This window comes from Thunnus albacares, chromosome 17 (genome assembly GCF_914725855.1).
Source record: "Thunnus albacares chromosome 17, fThuAlb1.1, whole genome shotgun sequence".
NCBI lineage: Eukaryota > Metazoa > Chordata > Actinopteri > Scombriformes > Scombridae > Thunnus > Thunnus albacares.
In genome coordinates, this window is record NC_058122.1 from 19,644,066 (window position 1) to 19,655,919 (window position 11,854).

Below are 11,854 nucleotides of genomic sequence, written 5' to 3' on the forward strand. Positions count from 1 at the left end.
TGAGTCACTGAGAGGAGAATTTCTCAAGTATGAATGTTTATTTAAAAAGATGGAATAAGAAAAGGTACATTTCAGAACAGATTTTTTTTCCCCAATGTAGGCATTGATAAATTGTGACTTATAAATAAATGCTAATCTAGAACTTTACAATACAAATTTGCATCAGTACCATGAAAATATGGTGCCAAAATATGTTAATGCTTACAAAACGGATGAGAAATATTTTTGGATGATTTATGCAGATTAGAATTTATATTTTTGGACGTTATTCAGCCATCTTAACTTTCTGAGGACTTCAAAATTCTAAAAATATTAATGGACTTATTTCATCCTACTTGTGTAAGAAGTAGTGTATCCCAGCAAAGGAAATAGAAACTTCTCAAGTTTTTATACTGCCTGTCAAGTTCTGCTGACATTCTGCTCCCCTGTGACAGACTTCACATCTGAGGAATCTAAATCCTTCACTACAGTTCAAGACGGTGACAGTCTTTCTGCCTCCTTATTCACTACACTAACGCAGGGGTGCCCACGAAGATAAAACCTCAATGGCTTCTTGGCCCATTCACCATGGGACTCGATTCCAATGCGTGGTGCTGATACTACATCATATGGTTCTGCTGGATTTGTGTCGGGGTCCCTCTCTAGCCACACCTCTGGGTCTGAGGCAAGATCTCGACGGTCAAAACAGCGGGGTATATCCAGAGCCTGGCACAGCTTCGAAGGCCCATTGCAGAGCTCTTTGTCCTTTAATTGTCGGGCTCCCTCTTTGCGTCTGGCTGCTCTCAGCTGCCTCATGACTGACTGACCCTGCAGGGGCTCAAGGGAGCGCAACAGCACAGCAGCACCCTCCCCTGTGCAACACAGCACACAATATTCATCAGTCAGCACGGCTCCACTCTGTCTCCTTCCTTTTGCCCTTTACACACTGACAATAGAAAACACAAACCACTGTGTACGTTTAATGTCATATTAATAACATTAACAACACTTAGAGGTCATCACCAAAAAAATCATTATGTATTTTCTGTTTGCAAGCATCTCTAGGAAAAAACAGCTAACGCCCAATGATCTCATCACGGGGCAGGTATTTCTACTTTACGTCACCCTGGGTGGGTAATGCTTTTACCTTGACTAGACACGTTCATACAGAGGTAGATGCCATAGATTGGATACACATAGATTGTGCCTGGCTTCATGAACATGGCCATGTTCCTCTCTGTGCGTTTTCCCCCTGCTGAGTGTGAAGCTTTGTCCTCTCCTCCGAGGTAGGCTTCAGTCTCCACTATTCGTCCTCTCAGCTCAGTACCATCCACACACCTGTGGACCAACACCTGCAGGGACAAGGCACCAGACAGATTATCTTTTCACACAGCAGTCACATTTTAGGCAGAGATGATGAGTTAGTTAATTAAAAAAGAGCTTAATGACCTATCAAAATTAAAAATAGTCCTAGAAGAAGGAGACAGGGCATATCTTGCTGCCCATTATGTATTAACATACCAGAACCTGAGGGACAGCGAATGACCTAGACACACACATACATATACATGCATAGGATATACTGTATATATATATATACATAGGTATACTATATATATTTGTTTCATTGACTCTTGATGCTTTGGCAATATTGTTGTTGTGACATTCATGCCAATAAAGCAAATTTGAATTTTAAAGAATTTATTTGATCAACAGAAAATTGATTGGCAATAATTTTAATGACTGATTAATCAAAAATGGCAGACATTCACTGGTTGAAGCTTCTCATAGCCTATGTGAATATCTTCTGGTTTTCTTCTATAATAGTAAACTGAATATCTTTTGACAGTTGATTAAACAAAACAAGATATTTGCAGATGTCACCATATGGCTCTGGGAACTTGTAATGAGCATTTTTCAATGTTTTCTGACATTTTAAACAATCAGTAGTTGCAGCCCTACATTTAAGGCGAGTGTTCTGGATGCATTTTATTGTGGTCTTGGGTTTTGCAAGACCGTGTAGGCTGAAGTAAGGTTTGAGGTGAAATACCTCTATACAGCGTTAAGGAGAGATTGAAAAGACTGAACTGACAGGTTACTTACAGTCCCCCTCCAGTCAAAAATGTTTGGGTTTTTTTCGGTTGAATGTTTTAGCTTAGTCAAAGCAGAGTATTTTTCTGATATCTTTAAACATGTCTAGAGGGGGTCTTTAACGAGACTCCTGCATGAAACACAGAACAACCTGATTAAGTGGCAAGACTGTCAGATAAGGTTATGTCTTGCCTCGGGTCCTTATAGCTTTCACATATCAAAGCGACACCAGACTGGACACAATTTGTTATCCTAAATCCTAAATGCTATCCATTAAAAGTTTTAATGTACCCCTCCACTCAAAAAAAAAAATGTTTTTCTTCTTGTTCCTTCAGTTGGATGTTTGAACTTCACTGTGCAGAATGATCTATCTGCAGAGTTTGACACTAGATGGCTCTTTTCACATCCATCTGCTGAAAGTTTCTCTGTTCTCACCTTAGATCTGAGTTTAAGGGCTGGGCCTACAGTGTGATTTGTGACATCACAACGACTCACACAACTGGATATGCAACTACAGCTGCGACTTGAAGCCTCCAGCGCACAAACACTGAGAATGGACTTTACAGTAACGTGGGAAACATATTTTGTCCAGCATTTAAACTTTTGAAATAAAAAAAATATATTTGCATGCTCATAGATTCTGGATTTTCCAGTCATTTTAAGGACTTTTAAGGAGGTAATTGAACTTTTTTGGGGGGGGAAACCATATCAGACACACATTTTTAATCAAAGCAGGGTATTTTTCTGACATCTTCAAACATGCCTAGAGGGGGTCTTAAATGAAACTCCTGCATGAAACACAAAATAACCTGATTAAGTGGCAAGATTGTCAGATAAGGTTATGTCTTGCCTCAAGGTCCTTATAGCTTAAACATATCAAAGTGTTGCCAGACTGGACACAATTTGTTATCCTAAATCCTAAATGCTATCCATTAAAAGTTTTAAAATCCCCCTCCACTCAGAAATATGTTTTTCATCTTGTTCCTTCAGTTGGATGTTTGAACTTCACTGTGCAGGGTTTGACACTAGATGGCTGCTCTCACTTGCATCTACTGAAAGTGAAAAGTTTCTCTGTGCTCATTGAAAATCTAGTTTTAAAAGGTGCGAGCAGGATTAGTGACATCACAAATAGTTTGGAAGCCAATCCTGGTCCAATATTCAACTTACACAAGTGTGATGTGGAGACTTGAAGCCTCCAGTGCATAAACTCTAAGAATATACTTTAAAGTTAAGTAGGAGACATCTTGTGTCCAGCAGTTGAAATTAAATGTATTTGCATATTTATAGATTCAGGAATATTTAATGAGGAAGAAAGAGAAAATGTTATTTTAAGGATTTCAACAACACAACTGGATTTTTTTTCAGACATAAATTATTATTCAAAGTATTTATATAGCCTACACCTTGAACCATGTTTGAAGGGCATTTTTAATGAGCTACTGACATGAATGAGGAGTTTATTACAAGCATACCTCCCAATAAATCATTATATGGCTTTCAAATATCTCCCTGACTAAATAAACGGGTGTAAAATCAAGCTGGCATTATTACCTTGCCGAGGAATGCTTTAGCCAAACTGATGCAAGGTTGTTTGAAAAACTCTTCTCCCAGTCTGTGCTGCAGGTCTGGTTTAGTTTTGGTGAAATAATGACTTTGCTCGGTCTCAGCACTTTGAGGATTTTGAATGGGCTTCTTCTGTTTTGCAGGTGAAACCTTTAATTTCAAATCCGGCTGGTTGTCATGTGTATTTGCTGCTGCTGCTGCTGCTGCTGCTGTCAGTGAGAGCAGCTTTCTTTTTCGCCCTGCCATTACCGGAAAACACCTCCGACTTAAAAATAACACCTTCTCAGTCACTGTCTCTTTATAAACTCGGCAAAACCATGGTATATTTTTAAACCATTTACCACAGTGTTTATTCCAGTCTCTCTTGAGGTGGTCTATGCTAATGCTAACAGGAAGGAAGTGTGATTGTTTTGCAGCTCTTAAAGGGACCGCGCACCATGTCAGCCTGAAGGATGTTTTAAGTGTTTGACTCTTTTATGTGTCTTGTTTTTTTTTCCTGGTGTCACTTTAGGCTGTGTGAGGAAGGTCCGTTTTCTGTTTTTCTACAAAATTGCCAAACATAACTTTATTTTTTTCCCCACTACACGTATCAGCCAATTTTGCTGATAGGTAAAAGCCACGGAACAGTGGCCTTTTCCTGCTGCTGTCTTATCTTTTCAGCCTCATTTGAAAACAGTCTGGCTCTAATAAGAAGTTATAAATAGAGCCGGTGTGCTCATGCCTGCCTGTGCCCAGGAAGTGGATGGCGCCAGTTTGGCCTCAGGCACTGTAGGCTCATGTGGCTTTCTGGAAGTGTGTGTGACATGATTGTGGTGCAGACTACAACTTCATGAGAGAAGTACAAAGTTTGTTGTGTGTGTTGTTTGGATCTTAAAGCTAACGACTGCAAGCATTGTTTGATTTCTAAATGGACAAATAGACTGATATATGGGTAATACATAGAGGTTCAATGAATTGATATTTTTAATAGATTAAATTATGTAATATTTGAGGTAAATTGATTTCTCATACTACTGATATTGTTGAAAAAAATAATTTTCAATATGCAATACCAGTCAAAAGTTTGGACACACTTTCTCATTGGGAAAGTGTGTCCAAACTTTTGACTGGTATTGTAATGCTGAAGATGACAGAGTGGTTGAGGCTTTTAAAGAGGAGCACATGTCAGTGTTAATTTAATTTCTACTACTGAAGTAAAACATACACTCTGAGCTTTTTGTAGCTGCAGCTGGAGCTCTTAAAGAGTTCATCTATATCCTAGTTCTGCACGGCTTCTTTTGATTGACCAGTCAACAGTTGATCCTTGAGTACACGTTGTACTTTGAGGGCGCCTTTTTCTCCTTCCCAGCCATTTAGAGTAATAACTGAATATCTTTTTAGCTGCAGATTGACCTTCTCAATCTCTGTAGCCTGTGCAGGCCGGGTCTGCTGGGAGATGGATTAGTTTTCCGCATTGCAAGGAACAAGGTCGATGGCCTTCGTCAGTTATACTTTCTGTTCCTACTGCAACTTTACACTTAGATTCAATTCTTCTTCATATCCAGGGCCTTTCCTCGTTTCCGATGTTCAACAGCCTTGTTTTTCTGCCTCCTGGACTTAACTCCGGCCTGAGCTTTCTTCAGCTGCATGAGCTTTGATACATCCCCGTCTTTAGTCTGGGAAGTCTTTGTGCTCTGACTAGGACTCTTCTCCTTCTGTCCTGTAGCAGTGTTGGTTCTTTGAAGCTGCAGCTTCTTGTTAACTTTATCTGCAATGATCTTATATGGAAGAAGGAGTCTGCAAGTGAAGTACATTTGTCGATTCCAGTAACAGGGTGGCACACTAAAGAAACATATTTGAGGTTCATGTTTCAATGCTTTATGTATATATAACTTTATGTGACATATACTGCATGTCATAATCAATGTCAACTTCTCAATACTCTGCTAAATGTTTTGGCACAGATTGAGCTTATGGCAAACCTTTAGTGACTGTAAGAGGAATGTAATGATAGCAGTCAAGACATTTCTCCCCCCTCTCTCCTTCGGTTAGTCAGATCTATGGAGAGGTGCCAGAAAGTGCAACATGCTTGTGAAGTGGTTTATGGCATTGCAGAGATAGGTGGAGGGAATATGTCATAGGATTGAGGGTCAACTGATATACTGCAGCAACATAAAAAAAAAAAAAGTGTCATGAAAATTCTCAGGTCAAATATTTGCATGGCTAGTTATTGTGTGTCACTGCACCTACTCTTTGCAGGTAACTTCATGCTACTGTAGTGTCAGAACAGTTGTATTTCTAATGGAAATACATAACAACAATGAATAATTATGGACATAAATACCCGGACTGAGTTATTGAGGGAGGATAGGAACCAGACAGAAATCTGCTGAGCATGTTCAGTAGAAGAGTTCTGGCATTTGGGGTTGTTGACTTTGTCATTGTCATGGCTGGTGGACCGGTGAAGGCCGTTGTTTGCTTTAACTGTGATTCCACTGCCTGTCAGCAGCGATGGTGAAGTCCGGGTTGGGCAGCTTTCATTGTTGCTGCCTCTGATAATCTTAGCAGCTACAGCTTGGCTGTAGCATTACATTCTGGATCACTTTCAACTCCAGCAGTCCCCACAGCGATAGTGACGCTGGGCAGGGACACCAAAGACTCATCTGCTTGTGCAGATGGACGAGCAGAAAGCAGCCAGACTGAAAATATCTTACTACACCGTGAGTCAGAGAGTCCTATGAAGAATAAGGGTTGATCTGCTCCACATGATATCCTCTTGTCCTGCAGTGTTTAGGAAGGAAGTAACTCCTAATATTTACTTTTGATAAAGGGTATGATTACTTTTGAGAAAGTGTACAAAATAGTCAATTGTTTCACTTTGCTCTAACTTTTCATGAATCTGTAAATATATCTTCATGTATTGTATAAAGTTTCATTACAGCAACAGCACTGCTAAGTTTGATTTTCTTCAGGCTGTATGAAAATACATCAAACAAATGACTAATGGACTGGCAAATCTTTTTATATTTATGAAATCTGAGGTCTGAATGCCATCGGTGCAAAAGTCAGATAGTCACACCACTTGAATTAGAATAATTAAAATACTTTCCCTGAGGAAAATGTCAGTCTAAAGGAAATGTCAAGAATTCTTGAAAGCACATAAACAAATCAAGTACTACAGTGGTCGTGTTTCTGCAGGAGGCGCTGTACTGCTATCATTACTGTGGGAGACTTAATGTTGCATCTCTTTTATATGAGAGTCATGATTTAAAAAAAGGACATCCTTGATATTCTGTGTTGTAAATAAACACAGCAAACTATTAGTGGCAATGTATCATAGCTTTTGAGCTTCTGAAATAACCTCTTATACTATATTTAAATCATCATATGCCCCCATGAATGAGTCATCTCTTGGAGGAGATTTTAACCGCAACCATTTTTGTAATAAGTAATGATCTCATATACAACAGTGTAACTACAGAGGCCTCTTTCATACCAAGTCTATGAGTGGCAGAACCTGGTAGTCATCTGTATCCTCAGGATTTGATGGGATTAATTATTAATTGGTGATAATTAATGATTCATGTGCCTCCGTTCTTGTAGCTGCAGAGGTGTAGTGTGTTCTGCACAGGTGGCTGGGCTCCCAAGAGGAGGGGTATGTAGGGTTACTTCAAATGAGACCTGGTTCATGTACCTACACAACAGAGATATGCTTATGAAGGAACAGGTTTGTCTTTTTCCACACCTGAGCTCTCATGCCCACAGTTTTTTTGTTTGTTTGTTTGTTTTACAGAAGCACTGGTTGATAAAGACAGGTTGGAGAATACCATGCATGCATGTACTTACTATATGCACACGGCTGGGAATTTAAAAGTTTCCGTATGTGTCCACAAAGCACATATGGTTTTGTTCGGTTTGTTCTGCATTTTAGAAAATTAATGATGTATTACTTGAGTTGAGGGGCGGGTTCAGAGAGTTCGGTCTCCACCTATTCAGCAGAGACACACTTAAGAAACAGATATGATTATATCCTCTCTATTCACTGTCAATGCAGAATCCAAGCATAAATGAGAGAGTCAATGACAGTTTGAGGGCTGTTTTAGTAGATCATTAAAAGACAAAAACTCCCAGACCTTTCCAGCTTTTTGGTTTATTGATTAAGCCTCACCTTTCTCATTTTACTCTGATAACAGTTTCCTTGTCTCAGTTCACACCTGTAGCTTTCAACGGAAGCAACCGATGAGTCAGGGAGGGAGGGAGGGAGGGCCTTTTGGAGGATCTTACTGGTCCTATCACAAAAAAGAACGGAGTATAAATCTGCTCAACACGACCACACACCAACATCTTTTCTGCCTTCTTTGATTTCTTTAACAACTTCCTTCTGCTGTGGTATTTTGGAGCAGTACAGTAGGTGGCCTTTTGCCAGTAATACACAGTTTGGGGTCTATCACTGAATGAAATCAGCAAGCGCTGTATTTCAACTCACTGACTTAAGTGTTACCCAGCTTTGATAGTGATTTTGATCAACAGTAGCAGCAAATAAAACCTTAACAACTCATTTTATTAGATTGTGGATGAAAGTATGTTTCCTTTAGGGCTACAAAGATGCCAACAATTCTGACTTATAGTCACAGCAAATTTAATAGACCCAGAAAAGCTTATTTTAAAAATGTCACATACTTGTGTTTGGCCTGTTTTGAATATTTCTTTGGTGGAGTAAACCATGTCACCCATGTACGAGCAACAACCCCACTGTGGTCTTAACCCAGAAATTATGGTCTCTCCTCCACTTCTCTGCTTGCTTGAAGAAAGAGGAAACTGTTTATGGAGCGTCTGACAATGTCTTTTTGGTTAAACATTACCCTTGCACTCAACCCTTTTATCTGTGTCTGATAGATGGGGCTTCAGGGGGCCTTGAGTGCTCCTACAGGTCCTGCGTCGCTTCCTAATTGTAGCTTTTGCCCCAGCTTCAACCCTCTACTATCCCGGGGGAAACATCACCTTTAATTACTGTGACCTCATGGTATATCAATCAGGGACTCCCGGTAGGCCACTGAACACTCCTTACATAGCTGAGCACATGTAACAGAGTTGATGAAGTCCGATAAACTCATTTCTGTGGTGGAAATACTATCTGTTGCCTAATTTAGGAGCATGTCTCTGAATCAGCTCGATTTTTCTATGAGGTCATCAGTCATGTTGGCGGGGACGAGACCCGTGGGTGCAGAGAGGAAGACCCAAGCTAAGAGGAAGCTCTAGCTTTTCTTTCTATGAACTACATGAGTAGTTGTGAGACATGACTGCTGTATATTTGTCCAACAGTGAAATATTATATTGATATCCTCCTTTGGATTGATTAAATTTTAAGTTGCCATAGTGATTGGTAAAAATAAATGAATAAATAAGGCGTAGCATGTTTCCTATAACAGATGCCTCTGTGTTAGCTGTGGAGGAGCTGCAGAGATGATGGTATAAAATTTCTAAATTACCTCATTTATTATATTCCCTGTAGCTGTGCAGAAAGTTGTTAGTAGTTAACCAGCTGGATATACAGTATCTTAGGTAATGGTATCCCTTAAGTTAATTTTTACAGACCCTCCAGTGCAAATTGTGGCAAAGAAAATGTGCCATGTTCCTGAACATGGATGAGCTCCTGGGAAATACACGATTTACCATCTTTTACTTAAAAACTGCATGAATCTGCTTTCTAGTAGATTGTTTTATAGGAGGGAAAAACATACTGTATACCCAAGTACAGAAACACAACCTGTAGAGAATACTATTGAATATAAAAGTCGTCAGCCACTCTTATGATCCCTTGTTTTACTAACCACTAATCATTCGTTCTGTCAGCATAAAAATTAGACTTTATTATGTTTTTATTTATTTTAATAGCAGAAAGACACCGGCAGTCACATTCAATGCTGTGTGTCTTAATTGAGTAGTAGATCAAAGCAACCATGAAGGAGATTTTTCCAAGAATCCGAGCCCCTTTGTGCCCTGAAACTTCATCTGAGGAAAACTACGTACACGGTGCCCCTTGTCAGCACCTCAGAAACCTTCTGCTTCCTAACATCCATTTCTCTCCTCCAGAGTATTCCCAGGTGGATCTGAGCTTTCACTGAAACCATGATGGAATGCACTGTAATGGTCTTTTCATTAGATGGAGCAGCAGCGTGTATTACCCGTCGTATAAGAGGAGCCTCATCCTCTCAAATGAAAATCTCTCCTTTTACCTTATAAAGCAAAGTGATTTTTAAAGAGCAACAATTTGCAATCTTGTAATTTTTTATGTATATGTGCACTATAAAAAAACAGAAACTGAAATAATTCCTCAGAGGAACATTGGCTGTCTTACTGATGAGAATTTTTTTTATACATTCAAAACGTAGATATGCATTGTTACAGATAATTGCTGTGAAAATGCCCTGGACTCAGTTTCTGTATATGGTCTCACACTAGGAAATGCCCATGAGGTTTGGGTGTGGATTAATGATTAAGACATGGCTGCAGAATCCCATGAGCCAAGTATGGGAGGAATCTCAGCCACAATGATGTGAAAATAATGGCATCCCATTTTTGTGTGTATCATTTCAACTATTTGTGGTTGATTTCTTCATTCCTCAGCATCTCCGGCTTTCTCTCTATCACAATAATAGGAAGGAACATATACCAGCCAATGCAGTCAAATACAATAGCTCTGCAGTAAATTATAATGTTCAGTATGATTTAATTATTTGCTTACATTTGTAGTGTTTTTATAGATTGCTTTAATGCCTTATTGTACTTTATATTTTGCTTTGTGTTCCCGGAATTGTGTGCTAAAGTACATTTACTCAAGCACTGCACTTAAGTACAATTTTGAGGTACTTGTACTTTACTTGAGTATTTCCATTTTATGCTACTTTATACTCCCACTCCACTACATTTAAGAGGGAAATATTGTACTTTCTATTCCAGTTATTTGACAGTTTTAGTTACTTTTCAGATTAAGATTTTGACACAATGGATAATATAACAAGCTTTTAAAATGCAACACATTGCTAAAAATTAAACCAGTGGTTTCCAACCTTTTTGGCTTTTGACGTCTTACAAAAAGCAGTGTGTAGTCAGGCTCACATTTCAGATGTCTATGATTTATTAACAGCTCCACCAAATAGTGATTTTTCCCTCTAAACTTCTCACATTTCAATTAATGTTCAAATGATTCAAAATTTCACCAAAAATCAAAGATTAGAGAAAAAGTCCAAAAACTGAAAACAGATTTGTGTATCAGAACTTTGTTTTTTCTTCTTTTCTCTCCCATTAATCATCTCATTACTCCTCAGATTTATCTGGTGACCCTTTGCCTACACATTGATGCATCAGTATTGATAATGTAATAATGTCATATAGAATCATATATCAGTCAGTATTTTACTTTAGTACTTGAAGTACATTTTTGGTGTTAATACCTATGTACTTTCATGCAGGACTTTTTACATTGCTGTATTGGTATTTTTACTTAAGTAAAGGATCTGAGTACTTCGTCCACCACTGCTGTGTCCACCTTTATATTATGAACATACCTTGACATCAGCACTCACACTCTTTACCATTGCTTGTGATTTATTTTTTTATTTTGTTGTGTGCAGAGCTTTTGACAAACTAAGAAACACTAGTGCAAGCAGATATGTACACCAACAGTGTTCAGGCGCAGTTTACAGTCTTAGTCAGCCATGGTAACATCAGATGACCCAAGCCCCAGGCTCATATGACACTGGTGTATTATGCAGTATTTGGATGCACATTGAGGAAAATTTATTGGATTTATATAATAGTTAATAGACAGAGTTCACAGGGTTCAAGGGCGGTCGCTCTACTGATCATTGATATCTTGTGATGTCATGCTCATCATCATGTCATGTGGCAACACTGCATGTCTAAAAACAGACCAAAAATGGGAAAAAATGTGAAGGTTTACATAATACATTCACAATAGTCCTTTGACGTGTTTCTGCGGTGTTTTTATGAACAAGCGATTATTGATGTCAGCTGCTAAAATATGATTTTGAGAAATTTGAGATTATAATGCTCATCAGTCGTTAGATAATCCATCACTTGGAGTTTTTGTGTAAGAAATTCACAGAATTTCAGAAGTAAGCCCAGAATAAACATATTTAATGGAATATGCAGAGGAAAGGGGGAGGACTAAGAATTTCAAAGCTCTGGTGACCTCTGTGAGTGTACTGGATGTGATGCA

The 11,854-nt window shown here is 38.8% G+C and overlaps 1 protein-coding gene across 1 annotated transcript; it reads right to left on the reverse strand.

Moving 5' to 3' along the window:
* Positions 1-100: 100 nt before the first annotated feature.
* mpg (N-methylpurine DNA glycosylase) lies at positions 101-4,053 on the reverse strand. Its single transcript, XM_044331956.1, has 3 exons — positions 3,622-4,053; positions 1,127-1,331; positions 101-851 (listed from the first exon to the last, which is right to left on the reverse strand). The coding sequence occupies exons 1-3, from the start codon at positions 3,877-3,879 to the stop codon at positions 472-474; spliced, it is 843 nt and encodes a 280-aa protein (XP_044187891.1). The 5' UTR covers positions 3,880-4,053; the 3' UTR covers positions 101-471.
* Positions 4,054-11,854: the final 7,801 nt, after the last annotated feature.

Excerpts from the sequence above, each read along its gene's own strand:
- mpg (XM_044331956.1), bottom strand. The coding sequence starts at position 3,879 with ATGGCAGGGCGAAAAAGAAAGCTGCTCTCACTGACAGCAGCAGCAGCA. Across the intron at positions 1,332-3,621 it reads CTAAAGCATTCCTCGGCAAG|GTGTTGGTCCACAGGTGTGT; the intron begins GTAATAATGCCA and ends TTGTCCCTGCAG. Across the intron at positions 852-1,126 it reads TATGAACGTGTCTAGTCAAG|GGGAGGGTGCTGCTGTGCTG; the intron begins GTAAAAGCATTA and ends TGTGTTGCACAG.